The 22,568-nt window shown below is 42.0% G+C and overlaps 1 protein-coding gene across 6 annotated transcripts in view; it reads right to left on the minus strand.

The window, feature by feature from the left end:
* The window catches only part of ADAMTS20 (ADAM metallopeptidase with thrombospondin type 1 motif 20), a 189,380-nt gene that overhangs the window by 87,083 nt on the left and 79,729 nt on the right, over positions 1-22,568 (minus strand). For 5 of the 6 annotated variants that reach the window (XM_075930240.1, XM_075930230.1, XM_075930246.1 and 2 more), the window contains 5 exons: positions 9,472-9,617; positions 9,111-9,292; positions 8,878-9,014; positions 4,945-5,062; positions 451-546 (listed from right to left, as the gene is read on the minus strand). In XM_075930240.1, coding sequence (XP_075786355.1) covers positions 451-546; positions 4,945-5,062; positions 8,878-9,014; positions 9,111-9,292; positions 9,472-9,617 — 679 coding nt within the window. The remainder of the gene's footprint in view (positions 1-450; positions 547-4,944; positions 5,063-8,877; positions 9,015-9,110; positions 9,293-9,471; positions 9,618-22,568) is intronic. The other variant, XM_075930234.1, reaches the window with a different exon arrangement.

The raw sequence follows: 22,568 nt of genomic DNA on the forward strand, positions 1-22,568 counted from the left end.
CAGTGTTAATTCAACTGTTCCTAACCCCTGGGCAGTTATTGGGAATTATTGTGATTTAGAAAAGCCTCAGGGAATTGTTTTGTGTTGTCTGGCAATCTGTTTAATTTTTATTCTGATGATTGTCTGGCGCCATCAAAATAAAATCAGTTTGTTCTTTTTGAAACCCCCAGTTGTGGTCTCATCCTTTCCGGCATCCCTTCGAACCTCGTGTATTACGGGGACTGACACCCCCAAACCCACTGAAGTTCCTAGTTTTTTTGTTTTCTTTTCAGATGAAATTTCCCTTGTGTAACTTCTGCAGAAGAACCAGGCAACCCCAGTGATGATAAATTATAATTAGACAATTGCTACAAAGACTTTATCAGGCTTTTTATATTTTATGTCTGCTATAGACTGTTGGGAAAGTACACACAAACCATCTATCAGATGTTCTTTAGAAGAAACCTTTACCAAGGTAGTTGTCATCTTCTGGTTTTCCTGAATAGCTGTGCTGACGAATATCAATGTTTGTTGCTCCCATGGGAATTTTTACAACAACATTATAACCTGGAATATAATTGTACATACATTAGCTCTTTTATAAACACCACAAACATTCACATAGTTATAAACATTAATTTGTTTAACTTTGTTTAATCTTTATATTCCCATACCCTGACTACCAGTGAGGGGCAGCCACTTTTAAATCCACTCATTTTTCAGCAGGAAGAAAATTGTGTGAGCTTCTTTTAAAACACAGAAATTAAGTTATATAAAGTCTAGTCAAACTGAACTATTATAATACTTACTGATTTCATATGTAACAATGAGAAATATTTTTTCTGGTTCTATGAAAACTGAATGACATGTAATCTAACCGATAATGTCAGTGGACTCTACTAATAAAATCCTTTCCATATACATGTCTGCTGAATAGGACAATATAGTGGGACTCAGTAAAACATGGTTCACATTTTCTGTGCAAACTTGGACAAGTTACTTAATCGATCCTGTGCCCCAGCCCTTCATCAGTAAAACAGAAATACTTTCCTCTTTTAAAGAAGTGCTGTGAAGTGAAAATGCATTAATGACTGCTAGGTGCTTAAGTACTACAGTGTGAAGTCCAGGCAGGATAAGTTAGATACAGATGCATCAGATAAATTACGCATGTTAGAGCTCAACTCTTCTATGTGTGAGTTGGACTACTCATTAGAGTATGGATCTATTGTCCTACCTTCAAGAAGCAATTCTTCATAAATGAGTCACATTGTACAATTACCAGTACTCCAGATAACACCAAATCATACGTATTATAGAAGCATCATTTTAAGCTAACAAAATAATGTATATCTAGGTCTACATCTGATAGAAACAGTCACACTCGTCTCACATGCAGTTAAAAATGCTTATTTACAGCTACAGTTCCACCTGAACTTCCAGGAGCACCAAATAAAATTTAAGAACCCTCTACTGTGAAGCTGCTTATCAAATAGTATCACAGTCAGAAGAATAGAAATAATTCTTGATAACTCCACCAATTGCTTGTCCTGTCGACTAAAATTATCTCAGGATTGTTATCAGAACTAAGCTTCAACTGGCTAGCCCTCATCCATGCATAATAAACCAAAAATACATCTACAACATTGTCCCCTCCTTTTTATTATCTGTTACTTGTACAGTATGTATTAAATCATACACATTGATTATTATGTAGCACAGCTTAATCTTAGCACAGATTTATTATATCTGCCACCTGGGGGCAGCACTGTATCTGCAAACTGTTATAATTTGCACATTTTCAGTAAATATTTCACTACTTGTCAATTACACACTATATATCTTTCTAAAATATAGTAATGAGAAAACACCCAAATAACAGAAACACTGACCTGTAACATATTAATATGGGACAAGTAACAGGAAAATTAAATCACTGCTTTTTGAGGGGAGAGAGACAATTCTTTGTCAAGTACTCATATATTTCAATTATAAGTGCAATATATTAAAAATAAAACCTATTTTTAAATTGAAAGTTCCATGCTTGAGTACGTTGACTTTTAATACAGAGCAAACCAGCCCCAAAACTTGTAAGGAAGTATATTAACAGAACATTGCTGACAGTGGCATTTGTGCCATTTTTATCTGAATACAAACATATTAGTATCAAACATAAACTCAGTTAATGTGGAACTCCTGCTGTAAATGATGATTAGTGGTATTAAAAAGCCAACAGTTCCTTTACAATGTTATCAAACTCTTAGCAGTATTTCAAAATAACATTGCAAGCGTCTACACAGCCATTCCATTATTTTTTAAATAATTCTGAAATAATGGACAGTTTATCCCAAAATCTGTAAACCTCATTCTCTGAAGAATAATGCCTATTCCGAAATAGCTATTTCAAAATAAAGCATGTGTAGACTCTCCCACTGCTATTTTGAATAGCCCCTCACCAGGGCTATTGTAAGTTATTCCTCCCTAGTGCCTCCTGGGTCTCTAAATTGAGATACCATGTTCACATTAGGAAAGCCTACCTTGAGGCTTCCCTGCAGTGTAGATGTTCTATTTTTGAAATACCGGTAAGCTATTTTTGAATAACTATTCTGGAGTAGCTTATTTTGAAATAGCATGCAGTGTAGACGTATTCTTACATTCTTTCACTGTTATAATTTTAAATGTACATTCACAAATTAATATTGTTTCTAATTTAATAATAATAGGCCTTCCATCATCCATCAGCATAAAAACGAAAGGGATTGTATGTATATGCATATGGGAGAGAGGCAAGGGGAAGACAGATAGGGTATGTCTACACTACCCCGCTAGTTCGAACTAGCGGGGTAATGTATGCATACCGCACTTGCTAATGAAGCCCGGGATTTGAATTTCCCGGGCTTCATTAGCATAAGCGGGGAGCCGCCATTTTTAAATCCCCGCTGCTTCGAACCCCGTGTAGCGCGGCTACACGGGGCTCGAACTAGGTAGTTCGGACTAGGGTCCTATTCCGAACTACCGTTACTCCTCGTGAAACGAGGTGTACCGGTAGTTCGGAATAGGCACCCTAGTCCGAACCACCTAGTTCGAGCCCCGTGTAGCCGCGCTACACGGGGTTCGAAGCAGCGGGGATTTAAAAATGGCGGCTCCCCGCTTATGCTAATGAAGCCCGGGAAATTCAAATCCCGGGCTTCATTAGCAAGTGCGGTATGCATACATTACCCCGCTAGTTCGAACTAGCGGGGTAGTGTAGACATACCCTAACTGTGTGTCACCTTTACACCTTCTGGTGTTTTTGCTTCATTCCCTGGGACAACCACATATCAGGAGTGGGCAATAAAAAAATGGCAACCCACAGGGTTAGTCCCTGGCAGGCTGCTGCCACTATGTTTACCTGCACTTCTGCAGGTATCAGAGGATTACAGCTCTGATTGGCCATGCATCATTGTTCATGGCCAACGTGAATGGTGGGAAGCGTTACAGACTGGGATGCTGCTTCCCGTCGCAAATGGCGATTCGCCGCCAATCAGAGTTGTGATCCTTCGATACCTGCGGAGGCGCAGGTAAACATGGAGGTAATGGACCGCCAGGGACTAATCCTGCGAACTAGACCCAGCCCGTGGGCTAAAATTTGCCCGCACCGGACAGAGTCCATCTGCCAGGCAAAAAACTGCCAAACATCAGCAACATTCCGGATATACCTTTCCCCTTGTCAGCATCTCCTTCTCCTGGGGAATGGGAAAGTTAGCCAGCACAGAACCCTCTTAGCAGCTCTACATTGGCCAGGCATCTCCTATTTTTGTCAAGGCCCATCTCCACCCAGTGTGCTTCCCATTTAAACTAGTGGAACAGCCTAAAGGGGTCACTGGCCAATTGATGTCTGTGGTCTCCTGACCTTCTGTTCCATGCTCTTATTATGAAACTATAGTTCTATATGCTATTCTTGATACAAGTTTCTTTTTATACATACGCTGATCTCTCAAACATATAGGCATATGAAACACAGATTGTGTTACCGAATAAACTGAAAGCACAGATTCTCTATGTGAGAGGTTTTCCCAATTATTCCCACTGATCAGAAGGGCATACATCTGGCAATCTGGAATAAGAAGGCATCACATCTTATGGGTGTATATTTGTCATTTTTAAAAAAGAAAGAAAATCAACCAGGAACTCAAATTTGGGATTCATCCCACTCTCTCCTCACGAGGCCAGCAGGAGATGCTAAAGCCCCAATGGGCTGTGTAGTTCATTTTAGCATGCTTTCCCAGAGATAGCTCTGCAACTCCTCAGCACACCATTTCCCCCTCTTTTCTGTTTTCACCTTACACAGTAACTAATTTTTTTCCTGAATAGGTCAGCATACCATGGTATTTGTTGTTGTATCCTTGAATGAGCTTATGTGACATAAAGTCATGGATATTTTGTGTTGGCAGAGGTCCTAAAGAACACACACAGGCTGTGTCTACATTGGCATCCCTTTCCGGAAAAGCGATGCTAATGAGACACTTTGGAATAGCAAAATCCACGGGGGATTTAAATATCCCCCGCGGTGTTTGCATTAACATGGCTGCCGCTTTTTTCCGGCTTGGGGATAAGCCGGAGAAAAGCGGCAGTCTAGACGTGATCTCCGGAAAATAAACCCTTTTCCAGAGGATCTTTTATTCCTACTTTTATTACATAAGAAAAGCTGCTCTGGCATCCTAGGAATAAAAGATCCTCCGGAAAAGGGTTTATTTTCCGGAGATCACGTCTAGACTGCCGCTTTCTCCGGCTTATCCCCAAGCCGGAAAAAAGCGGCAGCCATGTTAATGCAAATACCGCGGGGGATATTTAAATCCCCCGCAGATTTTGCTATTCCAAAGTGTCTCATTAGCATCCCTTTTCCGGAAAGGGATGCCAATATAGACACAGCCACACTGAAATCATACTTTAAACAAAACTTAAATGTAAAACAAGAGAAAAACATACCATAATGAGCACTGTTGAAAGTACCTGCAAGAGTCTTACATGAAGAATTATCACCACCACAGATTCCACACTTATCTCTCCTTGCTTTGGAATTCAACACATGATCACAGCCTGCTTGCTACAAGAAATACAATAAATCTGTGTTGCATATACTTTTAATACATCATTCAGCTCAGTAGAAAACAGTGAAAACAGCACATTTTAAGATTTTCCCCCAATCAATATATATATATATATATATATATATATATATATATATGAACTATTTCCATTTTTGGCAAATCACGAACAGCCTTTTCTATCTTAGGAGCTGTGAGATAAGAAAAAAGTATAATCATTCTGTTATTATAAAAAAAGTAGAAGGTAAATATATTATTTCTGCATTCTTGATGCATTAACATTTTATAATGGTCACCATAAATTTTAAAGATTATTTGTTCAAAAACCTTTGGAATGTTAAAATGAATCAATACCTTTACTATTATGTGCACATGAACATCAATTCTTTTAAACTCTATAGTTGTAAAATATACAATGATATGATTAATTGACTATTTAGATGACCTTTAGCTAAGATACTAAGAAAAATAAATCCAAGATTGCTATTTTAATTTTTAACTCTTTACTCAGACCATTCCCTTTCCCTCCTCCACATAAGAAAAGCTGCTCTGGCATTCTTCCCTGTGGTAAATCCTAATAAAGGGACACATTTTATCTTCACTTTGACATTATGCAACCTCACTTAAATCAGTAAGGCTACATGGGAATGGGAAGCAAAATCTAGCCCAACATTGTGGGTTGTTTTAGCTTCCTTCCCACTATAAAAAAAACCTGTTGCATTACCACAATTTTCATCCCTCTTAAGAAATTTGAAATTATATTTTTCAGGGCTAAACTGCCTCCTGATTTTGAGAAATATGATGTAAAACTTCATCTCCATAGACATAATAGCATTTTTCTCTGGTATTTGACTGGGGATGAAAACTCACATTCAAGACCTAATTTACTTCCAATTTACTCCAATTTTACATCAGTCTACCTACACTGATTTCAATAGAGTTACACTTAATTTATACAGGTTTAAATGAGAGAAGAATTAGGCTCTTAGGATTCAAATCTGTGTCTTCTACTTTATGAGCTCTGCTTATAGGTCACTAAGCTGACTGGGATCAGAACCCTGTTAAAATAGGTTCAAACAACTTTGCTTTAGTGGTTTCTAATAGGATTTGTTTTGATATGTAGAACACTATATATATATATTATAGTGCTTTTTTTGTGTTGGTACTGCCCGGTATGCAGTACCGGCACCTCCAGATGCACTACCAGCACCCACAGCTCAACAACTTGTCCCCTGGGGTACCGACACCTTTTTTTTCTTTACCAAAAAGCACTACACACACACACACACACACACACACACACACACACACACACACACACACACATATATATACTATATGTAGTGAAAGAGTGCCACTGGTTATCGGAGCAGAAGTCATCTGCATAGATGAACTTGCATGAATAAGTCAGTAGCAGGTAGTTTGTGTACAGATAGAACAGGGTGGATACAAGCACAGAGCACTGGAGTAAACTGTTGGATTACTTTCTCCACGCCCTTGTTCCATCTCCCCAAAACACCCTCAGGAAGTAGAACTTTGGCAATATCCACCACTCATGCTGGGAGAGCCCTCAACAGTTGTATTTTATTGTAGGCTGCTGTCAAGTCCATGGAAATAGCTCCAGTTTTTAAGTACTGTTGAAACCTGTTTTCTATATATGTAGTGAGAGGCAGCACTTGGTCACTGGTGCTTCTGCCCTTCTGTAAGCCAGCTCGGTGGATACTGAGAATTGTCATCACCTCTGAAGATATATGCTGGAGGATAAGCCACTCCAACACTTTGAATCTGATAGACAACAGAGAGATGAGCTGGTAGCTAGCTGCACTGTGCAGGTCCTTTCCAGGTTTTAGAAGGGTGATTACTTTTGACATTCTCAAAATCCTTGACGTATTACCAACGTTGACAACCCATGTCAGGAATTTGGATAATCATTGATGAGCACTAGTTCCAAGGTGTTTCAGGAATTCTAGTGAAATGCAGTCAGATCCCTCCTCCATTCCAGGTTTGATGTTGCATGGTACAATGTCTATTTCAGTGCTTGTGAATGGCGCTATGTACTAACTAAGTGGATTACCTCATCTGAATTGCTGCCATTTGTTGTGAATCTTCCATTATACAAGCTTATTCAGGGCAACCTTTGAAACCTGAAGTAAATTACCAGCAACATGGTTTGGAGTCATAGAACACTGGGAGAGCGCTTGCTGTGCCAAGTCAACACACAAAGTTCTAGGATTTCTGGCTGGAATGGGTGAAATTTATATTATCTGTTGTTTCCTCCCACCTTGCTTGTTTCAGAGCAGCTAAGAGTCTTATTAGGTGGTCAACAATATCTGGATCTCCAGACAATTCATACGGCACCAATAGTTCTGAACAAAAGGTGTCAAAACAAGGAATGCAGACACAGCAATAGACTTGTGAAATGGACGCTCATGCTGCTTTGAAGATGGCTCCATAGAAATGGTTGTAAGTTTCACCATTTGGCACAAAACATGATCGGCTGGTAATGATACTTCATTCCAGGATTTAGTTGAATTTCTACTAATTAGGTTTCCTGAAATTCCACCTTCTTTTCTTTAAACTTCTAACGATGGGCAGCTGAAGGCTGACAGTGGTAAGTGATGGTCTGTGTTGACTGTGTACATAGTTGTCCAGGACCACACATAATACTGGTTGGGGATAACATCTAGAGATGACATACAGTAGAGGTCATGTGAGCAATCATGTCACTATCTGGCTGAGTGAAATACACCCAACTGGTTTGGGCCAAAGATGAGAACAAGGTCATTATTTGACACCAACCTAGCCAAGATGGTAGACTACTGTGGCAGGTGACACCTCCACCGAAGTGAAGACAGTTTTGAGTGTCACCTGCCTCCACAAGGCAAGCATCAAATGTAAGTTAAATGACTTCCTCATTGAAAAACAGTGGAAACACGAGGCAAAACCAGTCTACCTTGGCATCACACTAGACTGCTATTTGACTTACCCTGGACATCTAAAACAAACTGCTGCCAAAGTCAGAACCAGGAATAAGCTACTTAGCAAATTAATCATTTTGACATGGGGTACAGGCACACCGACACTTCACAAAAGCTTTGGTGCTATGCTATTCCTCAGCAGACTACTGTGCCCCTTTTTGGTGTTGTTTACCTCACACTAAATTGGCTAAATTTGAATTGAACATAACCATGCACAATATCACAAGTATCCTATTCCATGGCTATCAGTTTTGAGCTACTTAACGCCTCCACACATTCGGGGCAGACAGGTGGAAAAGCTACATGCCTATCTAGGTCTACCACTACGCAGACATCTTCAGTCATTCCAAAGCATAATTAATGTCCATCATGGTCTCCATCAGATCAGAATCTGTCAGCAGCAAGCCTGTGGTGCACTAAGTAGTCAGCTAAAGACATGTGGAATGGTTTAATTGTCGCTGATCTGACCATTCAACCTGCCACATCATCTCTGAATTCTGTTGAACAGGTTCAGAACCAGCTGAAAAATATGCATTGGCAGCTTCTTCATATAGGGTCTGCACATGATTCAGTGTGTTAGTGTGGTTTCTGCCAGACAATGGTGCATGTTGTTGATGAGTATCAACTAACCAAACTTCATTATGGCTTTAGGGTCCTTCATCTGCTGGTGAAGCTAGTGTTGAGTGGCTCAGCAAGCACTGCATATACTAGAAGAACTATACATAGTATATATAGTATATATAGTATACATATATATATACAGGTGATATTTATTAGTCTGTTAATACATTGTGTTTATATATAAGTATTATAATATCCAAGTTAAGTGTAAATACCCTGCATAAGCCTTGAACGCATATGTCATTGGTTTCAGTTCCACAGGGAGTACCATCGGTAACTCTATCTTTCAGCTGGTAGTAGGAAGTTGTTCCAGACACTCGGCAAAAAAGTTTACAGCGATCTTTCATAGCAACTGTAAAGAAAATCCAGCATGATTTTTTACTGTTGCAAAGCTTTAAGTATATGAACATTTGTGTTTAGTTAGCAAAGAAAGTTTATATTTACTTACTGCCACTGTATTTTGGAAGCCAGCGTACAGCAGATGTAAGACCATTGATGTTGAAATGTTTACCATCAAAATCGGAGCACTGTTGCTCTCGAAAATCTTGCTTGCCCTTTGGACATGAATCAGTATTACATGATCGAAATTTCATCCTGCGACCCACACAGTATTTTCCTCCATTTCTTGGCCTAATCAAAATGATTGAAAGTAAAGGACATAGGTACATTCTGAATATCAGAGATTGTAGACTGACTTCTAACTTTAGAAATTATTGAAATTGATATTTATTTTCCTGACGCCTTTGAACTAACTTGCTTGGTCTTAACAATATAAAAAACATACTGATATAAACAAACAAACAACATACTCAGGTTGATTACATAGCCTGGTTGTGCTTTTGATTCCACCTCCACAGCTTCTTGAACAAGAACTATATGGTCCCCAAGTTCCCCATTCTCCATCCACAGGACGTGTTTCCATTTCTTTGCTTACACAAATCCCATGGTAACAGTGCTGTTCAGTTGACAAACAATAAAATATAGTTAGTTATGTGTGCTTAGAACCTAAAACAAAAGATAGAAATAAAAAAATTGATAAAAAAATTGTGAAACAAGATTAATGGAAATCAACAGACATGTTTTTATCACAAAGTTACCGTATTAAAGAAACAAAAGAGAAAATATCTTATTAAAAACACACATAAAAGCACCAACAGTTAATGTTAGATTTTGCTTCTATTTTAGGAATGTAAATGAAATGCCAAAATTTAAAGTGTTTTGCAACAAATAGCTCTCATTGAGAATTACAGATGCTGCTAAGAACTTCTGAAAATGTGGCCACTTCATTTAGGTGCCAAAATGGAAGTCAAGCTCTTTTGAAATTCTGGCCTTAAATGAGTGTTGATATTTTACATGCAGACTTTCTAACTAGACCTACAGAAGACTTCAGCTATTTGCCTTGAAAATTCAAGATGAAAAGCAAACCTAAAAATTCTACCATGTTACCATGTCATAAAGAAATTCAAAGTGCTTCAAGTATGCTATGAGAGCAAACAAAGCTAAAGGAAATCTTAAGTGAGATAGAGAAGCTTTTGAGCTACAGAGATCTTCCTCGAGTCTAGGAAAGGTACTGAGAAAAACCACAGCTAAATCTCAAATATCACTTTGATGCCACTTTAGATCTTACTTGTGCATAAGCCCAAAGACTTGAAAATACGAGTGACCAGCAAAAATACAGTGATTGGAACTGGCCAAATATAGCTATGGCATGAAGCTAACTCTTAGCTAGTGAGAGTCACATTAAGGTAGAGATAACAAAATTGCTGTATATTCTGTTAGGGCCACTGCCGTTATTAGATTCAGCATCCTATAACTGTAACTAGTTCATTTTTATTAATACAATATCATGAATGAGCATGACAATTTCCAGACAAGTGAGACACAGTATTATTACTCCTAAGAATATACAGTTTAAGTTCCCAATCCTGTATATGAGTAGCCCTACTGAACTCACTATCTTCCTGAAAAGGCAATCATAAGTATCCCGGGATTTAGTGAATGGATGAGGTTTTTTATAAAAGCTGTTAAGGGGGATAGTTGCCCTTCTCCTATAAATTAAAAATGGGAACTGGGGGACTAATTCCTTCAAAAACCCAGCCTACATTTAGTCTCATACAAGGGCATAGCGCAGCAGTGAAAGTAAGGAGGTGTGCCCCAGCAACAACTGGCTGTTATAAGGTACAAATATTCATTTTGTATCTGATGTCTTTTGGGTTCAATTCCACCTTTTTAGTTCAGTTTTCTAGCACCTCTAAATTACAAGCTATGAAAATGTGATGATTCTTCATAGATCTCAACTGTGAATATGAAGAAACAAAGCTCTTGGATTTCAAAATTTACCACGGGATGACTGGAAATCAAATATAAATACAGTGAACTGAAAAATGTAGCTCCAAGTTCACAAAAAATAGTACTTAATTAAAAAATAAGATTTTTCTTGTACACGTTATGTATATCTGAAAGCACAGCTTAAGCCAAAATTAAAAAAGAAAACAAAAAGGGCTACAATAATTTCAATGGAGATTTCTGGAACATTGCACATAGAAATCCTATGTCTATTTTGGAATTATTTCTCCTTATAAAAGTGGTAAACACATATTAATATTTGGGATTTTAATAGTTTCTTCAATGAAGTTGTATCTACTATTGTTCCATTGCATCCCTACAGAAGCAACAAAAAGAAATCACAGTAGAAAATTGATGAACCAAACACATTGGGCTTTTCTGAATATTTTATAATTTTCCCCTTTTCTTTCAAAAATACATGTGTTTATTTACATTTACATACATACATACACACAACACAAGAAGTATGGCAGATGGTTTATAATCCTATACATATACACACACCACAACAGAGACAACTGAGAGATGTTAACCTTCATGACTATACTTTGATTAACCAATAGATTAAGCTCAAGCCTGGGAGAACCAGTTTCCTAACCTCTCTTCAGGGACTTGGAGGCTGAAGAGTGGAAAATTCCCAAACATAAAACAAAGAAGTCAAATTATTGATTATAGCCTTTTGAAAACCACAGAGGCTGGGTGTATCTGGCACAAAGACTCACAGAGCAAGCTAGAAAGCTTTTGGGTAGGTGTGAGAAAGTATCTGGACCAGCAAAAACAAGAGAAAGCTAGTGCAGAGAGAAGGATCCATGTTTTAGAACAGAAGCTATATACTACATCAGAAGGACTCTGGATACCCCAGATGATTCTGACTCCAGCCCAAAGAATGCGCTGAAGTGGTAAGGAAACTAAGGCAGGAAACTTAGTTTATAAACATAGGGTTTATAATCCATAGGGTATATTATTTTTTCTATTTGTCTGCATCGCTCTCAGATGATTCACTAAAGAGTAACATTAGAATCCTGATCAAACTGTCTGCATATTGTGTGTAGGGTTTTCAGGTGTCTGGTATTGATCTCGACAGTCCGGTATTTTCGCCTCCTGTCCGGTAAAATAAATGCAGGAAATACCAGACACCTAAAATGTCCGGTATTTTCTGATTTTTTTCCTGCCAGGAGGCGAAGATACCGGACACCTGGCAACGACACACTCAGCATCCAGGCCCAGCCCCTGGCCCTCCTGACACCCTGCCACTCCCTGCTTACCTGGTTCCTCAGGGGCTTGTCATGTGGCTGAAACAGAAAAACAAAATGGCCACCAGGGTCCCCTTTTTTTTTGCTCAACAACTTTGGTCTCCCCCCTTTTTTTCCTCAATAGAATCTTTTCCCAGTGTTTTTTTTTTGGGGGGGGTTGGTATTTTTGCTTAAACCATCTGGCAACCCTAGGTGTGTGTTACACCTATTACAATGCTTTTGAAAAATGAAATTCCAGACCCAGAGCATCCACACAGCAGGAATTCTGGGACAGTGTAGAGGGACCCTGATAAGTTAGTACTGGTACTAGAGGCCTAGCAGTGGGCTCACATGGTCACAGCTCTCAAGATGGGGCTATTAGACACAGGGTCTGCCCCAATGAGAATGTGCCTAAAGGCCCCAAGACAATTGCATTGCCATGACTTCCTTAGGCCTCCAGGGGCTTAAAACACCCAGAATGCAAAGGTTGTATCTTCTCACAACAGTCTGGTAAATGACAAACAGGGGGCACTCAATTTTATCTACAGGGATTGATAGTGCCTCAATCTCTTTTAGAATAACAAGTTCAGCTACATTCACATCTCTGAAGACTGAGAAATGAAGACCTATGATAACACTGTGCCAACTCTGCCCTCTTTGAATCATGATTTAACACATGGCCAACACACATGTACTAGCATTTTTCCTGTATTGATGCTACAGAGCATACAAGTATCTTATGACAGTATCACACGTCTTCTCTTTGCTAAGGCAAAACTATGGTTTAGTTGGGCACTAACCTATGCTTAAGCAATGATCCTACCTCACACAAACTACTGCAGACTAACATTACCTCCCCTTCATCCTGCTCTGAGAATTTTTTGAGACACTAAGCCACAGAGACAACTGTCTCGTATACCACCACACTGCTAACAATTCCCATCAAAATACCACTGTGCGTCGATATACACACAGCCTACTGAAATGAGATATATTTGATCCTTCAACATGCACATCCTCCTCTCATTATATCACAGTAACAACTATGCCAACTTCTTCCAACTAATCTCTCCAGCATTTAGTGCAGCTAAACCTAATGTATCAAAAGCAGTTGGAATGAAGGTTGGAATTCAAATCTGTAGAACAAAACACAACACAAACACCAGCACATTCTCTTAGTCCTTACTCATGTCTACTTATTATCATTCTGAAAAGGAAATGAAAAGCTTCATGGACTTTCTTCAGGGCTTTGTTACTGTTGAGATAGAAATCAATTGCTCATCGTACATTGAGAGAGTGCAACAATGCTTGGAACCCGTTCTTGTGTAGCTTCAGAAAGAAGGCAGGCAAGTGGATTGGTTCATTAATATGGAAGGGTATGAGAACTTTTGGGAGAAATATGGAGTGGGATCTCAGTGTCACTTTGTCCTTGCTGAAAATTGTGTAAGGAGGGTCTGCCATCAGGGCTGCTATCTCACTGACCCTACTGCTTGATGTGATTGCTACAAGGAAAGTTACCTTCATAGACAAATGTTACAATGAGCACGTGGTGAGTGGCTCAAAGGGAGGTCTCATGAGGGTTTTAAGGACATGGTTTAGGTCCCACAAAGGAGTGGGTGGTTTTATTGTGGGAAAAGTATTTTGGAGACCTGTCTGAAGCCATTTGGTCATTGGGTGTGAGAAAAGAGGCACCTGGTGAAGCAGTTTGTGAAATGCTACAATTCAGTCTATATGGACCTTTATGGAGCTGAGACACCTGCCTCCTGTAGCTCAACAAAATAGTCCAATATTGTGGGCAGGGATACAGAGGAAGGTGGGATGTTATGTTTTTGTAGGACCCATGTGGAGAATCTCTTCCACTTACAGGTATAAGTATCTCTTTTACCCTGTCAGACAAGGAAATTCGGCATTGTGGAGCTATGAAGGAGCCAGGCCTTGAGGTGGAGAGCTGAAGGGTCTGGAAGGAAAGTGTGACCATAATGTTGGGATAAGAGATTGTGACATCGTAGTAACATGTGTGGAGTGGAGACAGTGAGACGTTGGAGGTATGGGAACCAAGTCTGCCTGGACCACGATGGCACTATCAGTATGATTCAATTTGGTCCTGTCGGGTTTTCAGTATCACTCGAGGGATAAAGGGTACTGGTAGGAACACATAAAGGAGTGGAGCTTCCCATCTCAAAAGAAAGGTATCACCTAGGGATCCCTTCCTAAGGCCCACCCTGGAGCAAAATTGGTGACATTTACAATTGAGCCAGACTGCAAAAAGGTCGATGTCAAGATGACTCCACTTGCAGAACACCTTGTGAAGGGCTGTGGAGTCCAGTTCCCACTCATGTTGGTCTGAAAATACACAACTTGGGTTGTCCTCCATAACGTTGAGGGCTCCCAGCAGGTAGGTTGCTATAAGGGTATCTGGTGTCCTAGGCACCAGTTCCAATCTTCGATTGCCTCAGTACATAGGGAGTTGGATCGCACTCCCCCCAGTGGTGGATATAATACTTTCATAATGTATTGTCCATAAGGATTCGGATGACCTTGTTTCGGATATGCTGAAGGAAGTGCTGGCATGCGCAGCGTACGGCTCTCAGCTTTAAGAGATTGATGTGAAGTTTGGTCTCTTGAGAGGACCGTTTGCCCTGTACTGTGTGGGAATCCAGGTATGCTCCCCAGTCCATAAGGAAGGCATCCGTGCTTATGGTAACCTTTGGGGAAGGCTGTTGGTAGGGAACCACTTCTAGCATGTTGTATGTTTGTGTCCACCATTGTAGGGAAGGAGGAAGTGATAAGGGATACAAACTGCCCCGTGTAAAGGATCCCTGGAGGAGACATAAATGGTGGCCAGCCACTCTTGTAGGCACCTCATAAGAGTCTGGCTAGTCTTATGAATAGGTTGTGACTCCCATGTGACCAAGTATTTGGAGACAGTTGGGCACTGCTGTATATGGTGAAGCCTATACCATATTTATAAGAGCAGTAAGTGACTCGAAATTGTGTTTGAGAAGTGTTGCTCTAGCTGTATTGGAGTCTAGTTGAGCCCCTAAAATTCGAGGGTTTGTGTGAATTTTTGGTAGTTGATGTGAAAAACAAGACTGAGTAGCAGGACAATAGTAGTAGTATCAACCATGTTTTGTAAGATATGCCTTTGATAAGACAAACATCTAGGGAAAGATTATCACCACTACATGGCAAAGGTAAGCCATTACTACTGCCAGGGTTTTTGAGAAGACCCTCGGCACAGTCAATAAGCTGAGCATGAGAACCTGGTATTGGTACTGATTGGAGCCTAATGTGAAAAGTAAGAATCGTCCCTGTTCTGGCTGGATAGTTATGTGGAAGTAGGCATCTTGGAGGTCAAGGGCTGAGAACCAATCTCAGCTGTCCAATGCTGGTATGACAGTTGCTAAACTGACCATTATAAACCTTCAATTTGTTTTGTACTTGTTGAGTTGCCTGAGAACTAGTATGGCTCTCCACACCCCTTACTTCTTTTGAGTGAGGCAATAATTTAATAGAACCCTCTTTCTTGGTAGGACAAGGGGATTGGTTCTATGGTTCCAATTTGTAGCAGATGCTGAACTTCCAGTTGTATTAAGCTCTCTTGGGAAGGGTGCCTTAAGAGGGATAGGAAGGGGGATGGGTACGGTGAATGGACATGAAGGAGACGGAATAACCCAGATGAACAATCTTTAGGACTCACCAGTTAGATGTTATCTCAGTCCAACGTTGCTAAAAGGACCATAATTGGTGGGCAAATTAAAGATTGCATAGCATAGGTCATGATATCGTAGAGATGTTACTCAGACCCCTGACCAAACATTCAAATTTGCTGTTTAGAAGTAGAAGGCTGATGCATAGCAGATTGGTGCTGCCCTTGTGGTCCGTGCTTTTGTTGTTTCTGTATCTGCCTATAGTTGTAGGGCCTATGGGTTTGTCTGCAAGGATTTCATGATCTTGGATACTGGTTATAGCTCTGGCACTTGTTTGGTGGGGTGTACATTCCTAAGGTCCTGAGCGTTAGGCATGAGTCTTTCAGAGTATGGAAGACCTCATCAGTCTTACTGGCAAATAGGTGTGATCTATCAAAGGGGAAATCTTCCACTTTCAGTTGAAGTTCCCTCAGTATACCTGAGGCTTGGAGCCACTAGGCTCTACACATTACTATCGTCATGGCAGTACTACAAGCCACAGTCTGCCACATCCAGGGCCACTTGGAGCGCCATGCAGGCATCAAGGACTTTAAAAAAAATGGGAAGAAAGGATCTGAAAAACTTGGATGGGGAAAAACCTGAGGTAAAACTGTTTTGTTTCTGGACAAGGGAGCGTGGCTGCAAGGACATCCATCTGCTATCCAAGGATGGTAGAGAAGGACCTGAGGTGTTGCACTGTGCGCATAGTAAATGGACACTTACCACATGAAAGAACGCCACTGTGAATGCATGGTGTGGCAAGACACTGCTAGGAAAAATCTCCAGTCACCAGCGTAAGGACACACCAGCACCTGAAGTGGAGCACACATAAGGACAGCACTCAAAGAACAAAGCTTCTTTGAGATGTGTGTCCCTGTGGTTGCTCCACTTTAGGGCTACGTCTACACTGGCCCCTTTTCCGAAAGGGGCATGTTAATTTCACAGGTCGTAATAGGGAAATCCGCGGGGGATTTAAATATCCCCCGCGGCATTTAAATAAAAATGTCCGCCGCTTTTTTCCGGCTTTTAGAAAAGCCAGAAAAGAGCGTCTACACTGGCCCCGATCCTCCGGAAAAAAAGCCCTTTTCCGGAGGATCTTATTCCTACTTTGAAGTAGGGCTTTTTTTCCGGAGGATCGGGGCCAGTGTAGACGCTCTTTTCCGGCTTTTCTAAAAGCCGGAAAAAAGCGGCGGACATTTTTATTTAAATGCCGCGGGGGATATTTAAATCCCCCGCGGATTTCCCTATTACGACCTGTGAAATTAACATGCCCCTTCCGGAAAAGGGGCCAATGTAGACGAGCCCTAGGTGTTGGTGCATCCTCACGCTGGCAATCAGAGATTTTTCCTAGCAGTTCCTGGCCATACCATATATGCGCAGTAACTGCCTCCTGGTGCCATTTGTGTCCATTTGTGTGCATGGTATGACCCCCTTTGTTCCTTTTTCACCATGGAATCAGTTGCATAAACTCCAAAATAGAAGGAAAGAAGAACCATCATTACTGCAGAAGATGAGTAACTTCTTTGTGTTGTCCCGGTGAGTTTTCTATGCTAGGTGCTGTAGAGCAAAGCCTAGTTGGAGTTGGGATGTGGAGCCATGCCTGAGTCATAGAAGAGAGGACAGCCAGTCCTACCATGGTGGCCACTAGCTCAGTACCTCACAAAGGTATGTTCAGAGGACCATGATGCTGCTCTGCACATGTCTACCAATGGGACAACCTTCAGAAATGCTGTGGACACCATTACAGCTCTTGTGGAATGTGCTATAACTCAGTGTGATGGCTGCTTGTTAAGTATTATGTATACATGACAATATCTACATGGAGAGCTATTGAGAAAACTTCACCTTTAAAGCATTCAGTGATAGATAATAAGAGTTTGAGGGATTTTGTGACAGGGTGTATCAAACCCTCACTGTAGCTGACTGAGTTACCTCAACCCAGCTGGTTGAGAAGGTCCCACCCCCACAGCACTGCTGGGCATGCTCCAGCTAGCGACTGACTATAAAAGATTCTGAAGCAGCTCAGTCAGGGCTAACTGCTGAAGGGGAAGGAGGCGCTGAGGGAGTTCCAGACCACAGAGTGGCAGCCAGGCTGAGAGCAGTTACCAGAGAAGCTGCAGAATGAGAGTGAGCTTACAGAGGAGACATCTGCAGGTACCAGTGGTCTGTGTCTTGTGTTCTGTGTTATTGTGGACATTACTTTGACCGGTAATCAAATGACTTGTGTTGTTGTTTGTGAGCCTGCTGCAGTCTCTGGTATGGAGTGTGTCATTGCCACTTATTTGCCAGGGTATCGATGCCAAGAGCTCTTAGCATGGCTAGGGAGTCCTTCATTGTATGGAAAACCTCATCCATTTTGGAGGAAAAGAGGTGTGCCTTGTCAAATGGGAGATCATCCACCTTCTTTTGCAGACTTTTAGGGATGCCTGAAGTCAGGAGGCTGTACACATAATCACTGCTGTTGTTGTAGTGCAGGCTACCATATCAGCAACATCCATAGCTGTTTGGAGAGCTATACGTGGTATCATTTGGCCCTCCTACATAATGGCCTGGAGTTGTGGGCATCTGTGTATTGGGAGATGCTCCACAAGTTTTTGTAATCTGGTGTAACTGTCATGATCCTAAGTGTCATGGGTCCGAGAGCTCTGATTTCTGCTCTAGATGGAGTGGATGGCACTGTGTGATGGCATCTGTGGAACAGGCAACCCATGGTGGCCAATGCATGGGTGGTAGAGGATATGGCAATGGTTGGCTGTATCACTGATAGGCAGGTGGTCCATTTGAGGACTTTGTTGGTCCCAGCTCCCAAGAAGGCCTCCTTTGGGTGGGTGAGGAGTGTTTGGAAGAGAAGCAGCTATTCTATTTGCCTGCTTCATTTACACTATATGCTATAGAAAAAGTGGGGGACAGAGGCTGCTGTTCTGTTCTCATAATAGGAGACTGATCAGAACTGAGAAGCAGTGATTGCGGCACCAAGTGGACCTCTATATCAGTGTGGTGGAGGAACTGTCTAAGTGCCAAGGGATTTTTTGGCATACAGGCGACTCTGCATTTATGAACTAATTGGTTCCTAGAGAACCGTCGTAAGTCGGGCCATTGTAACTTGAACCTTTATTGCCTATAGGAGCAATGTTATGAATGGGGGTTCCATTCCTGGCTTGCTTTGCCTCCTGGAAGTTGTAGTCTCCTGCAGCCAGGAGTCTTTGCTGGGCAGTAGGTGGCCCCGCGCTGTGGCGCGAATGGCGCCCTGAGCCAGCCGGGGGCTGTGCCAAGCAGTAGGCAGCACCATGGCGCAAATAGTGCCATGAGCCGACCAGCCGGGGGCTTTGCTGGACAGTAGGCAGCCCCATGGCATGGCGCAAATGGCGTCCTGAGCCAGCCAGGGGCTAGGCCAGGCAGTAGGCAGCTCCGTGGCTCCCGGGGCAGAGTGGCCGTAAATGCCGGGGGTTGCAGGTTGGGTGGTCGCAAGTCAGGAGTCGCCTGTAGTCTGCTTCAGTACCATCTTGGTGATAGTAGTCAGTGTCGCTTGTCCCCCTGTTCGACGGTGCAGAGGTCTGTGCTGGTGGCAACATCACTGCATGGAGCACTTTCAGTACCGGATCCCGAACCAGCATTGTCTATGCCATTGTGGAGGCCTTGTGGTTTGGCTCCAAGTCAGCCCATTTATGAATCACCAGCACACATGCCGAGGAGGTGCTGAAGGTACCTGGCTTGTCAGCAGTGCGGACCCTGGAAGAACTTGGCACCATGGGCAGAGATCTTGCTTGGGCAAGAGGTTACTTACCTTTAGCAGTAACTGATATTCTTCGAGATGAGCGTCCCTGTGGGTGCTCCACAGCAGGTGTCGGTGCATCCCAGTGCCACAGATCGGACTCTTCAAAGCAGTATAGGGGGCCATACACGCACAGTAGTGGGGTGCGTGAGCGCCATGCAGTACAACTACGCATGTGTGACCACCTTTCCCTCAGTTTCTTCAACACCCAGAAACCTGGCCTGTGGAAAAAAGAGGTCTCTGAAGTAAAGGAGAGGAAGGGAGAGTAGTGGACCACACACAGGGACACTCATCTCAAAGAACATCAATTTCTGATAAAGGTGAGTAACCTCCTCTGAGAGAGAGAGACGTTCCTGTGGGTGCTCCACAGCAGGTAACTGCAAAGCAATATGTCCTAAGGAGGTAGGGACTTTGGATCTGGAAAGTAAGATGTAGACACCGCTTTGGCAACCCTTGCTGAAGAAAGAGATCCATGTGTGAGTGCATAGTGCTTTGCAAACATTTGATCAGAAACCCATGTGGCTGCAGCACATATGTCCTCGAGAGGGATCTTGCAGAAGTAAGCTACTGATGTGGCCATAGCCCTGGTAGAATGGGCAGAGATGGAGGTAGGTGGAATAAGCTGGTTGTGCTGATAGCATAAGGCTATGCAGTTGGAAATCCAGTGAGATACTCTTTGGGAGGATATCTGTTGTCCTTTTTTGCATTCTACAATGGATATGAAAAGTTTGGGCAAAGCCCTAAAAGGCCTTGTTCTGTGAATGTAAAATGAGAGAGCCCTGTAGATATCTAGGTTGTGTCTAGACCGGCCAGTTTATCTGGAAAATCAGCCACTTTTCCGGAAAAACTTGCCAGCTGTCTACACTGGCCGCTTGAATTTCCACAAAAGCACTGACAATCTCATGTAAGATTGTCAGTGTTTTTGCGGAAATACTGTGCTGCTCCCATTCGGGCAAAAGTCTTTTTCCGAAAAACTTTTGTGAAAAAGGGCAAGTGTAGACAGCAGAGATTTGTTTTCTGCCCCGATCACGAAAATGGCGATTGGGGCTTTTTTGCGGAAAAGCGCGTCTAGATTGGCCATGGACGCTTTTCCACAAAAAGTGCTTTTGCGGAAAAGTGTCCTGCCAATCTAGACGCGCTTTTCCGAAAATGCTTTTAACAGAAAACTTTTCCGTTAAAAGCATTTCCGGAAAATCATGCCAGTGTAGATGTAGCTCTAGCGTATGCATCCTTGCTTCAAAAGTATTGGCATGAGATTCAGGGAAAAATACAGGAAAGTGAATAGTTTGGTTTATGTGGAACAAAGAGAATACCATAGGAAGGAACTTGGGGTGGGTACGTAGCGTAACTTTATCCTTTAAAAAGGTGGTGTAGGGAGGATCTGCCACCAGGGCTGCCATTTCTCCCACCCGCCTGGTGGATGTAATTGCAACCAAAAATGCAGTTTCATAGAAAGGTGAAGAAGTGTGCCAGTGGCCATTGGCTCAAATGGAGGGTTGATGAGTGCACTGAGAACCAAATGGAGGTGCCAGGGCTCCTTTGGCAGAGTTATATCAGGATATAATGACTGGAGGCCCTTCATAAAACATTTTGTCATCAGATGTACAAAGATTGTGCTATCGTCTGTTTTTTAATTTAATGTGGTTATTGCAGCTAGGTGAATCCTAACAGAGCTGATAGAAATGTTGGACTGTTTTAAGTGCAAGAGGTAGTTAAGGATGACAGGTAATGGGGGTCTCAGGAGAGATGTTACAAGGGATGGCCCAGTGTGCAAAATGTTTCCATTTGTCGGAGTTTGTTTTCCGCATTGAGGCAGCACAACTGTGCAAAAGTACATTGTGTACTTGGTCAGAGCATTGTAACTGTATGCCTTAGAGCCATCCAGGAACCAAGCCTGTTGATAGAGTCTGAGGAATGGGTGTTGGGCCTGTATGCCTGGCTGGTATATCATCTTGGGGTTATGTGGCAAGGAAATTGGCAGAAAACAGTGCCATTAGGGATGTAAAATTTCGATTATTTGGCTAATCGAATAGTCGATACAATTTGCTGTTGAGGCAGTGATCTGCTTAATGCATCAGCCATGGTGTTCAGTGCACCTGGCAGATAACAAGTGCTGAGAGCGATACCATGGGAAATTCCACAAGGTAACAGACTCTGTACAGAGGATGTGGGAATGGGCACCTCCCTGTCTGTTTATATAAAACATGCTGGCAACATTGCTGGTGTATATCTTGACATGGTTGTGTGCTATTGCCAGAAGGAAGTGTTGGAAGGCTAGTGCTACGGCTCTTACCTCCAGTACTTTTATGTGAAGTATATTCCTATGCTGGGGAGACACACACAAGTTCAAATGCCTGCTTTAGTGACACAGTGGAACAGCGCCAATAGGAAACATTGAGAAAACCTTGTCCATTACACAGCCCTGTGGCTAAAAAAAACCAGGACTATGTAGCACTTTAAAGACTAACAAGATGGTTTATTAGGGGATGAGCTTTCGTGGGCCAGACCCACTTCCTCAGATCAAATAGTGGAAGAAAATTGTCACAACCATATATACCAAAGGACACAATTAAAAAAAATGAACACATATGAAAAGAACAAATCAAATTTCAGAACCGAAGGGGGTTGGGGGAGAGGTAAATGTCTGTGAGCTAATGATATTAGAGGTGATAACTGGGGAAGCTATCTTTGTAATGGCTAAGACACTGTCCTGTAACATGAGAAGACCCACGCTGCATTCCCTTTTCCACATCATAAGGAGAGGCAGAACTGAACATGGGTCTCCTACATCTCACAGGGCTATAAGTTGTAAGGGAAGCTGCTTCTTCTACCCACACTACCCAAAATTTGTTTTGGAACAATTCTTT

This window comes from Pelodiscus sinensis, chromosome 1, assembly GCF_049634645.1.
Source record: "Pelodiscus sinensis isolate JC-2024 chromosome 1, ASM4963464v1, whole genome shotgun sequence".
In the NCBI taxonomy this organism is placed as follows: domain Eukaryota; kingdom Metazoa; phylum Chordata; order Testudines; family Trionychidae; genus Pelodiscus; species Pelodiscus sinensis.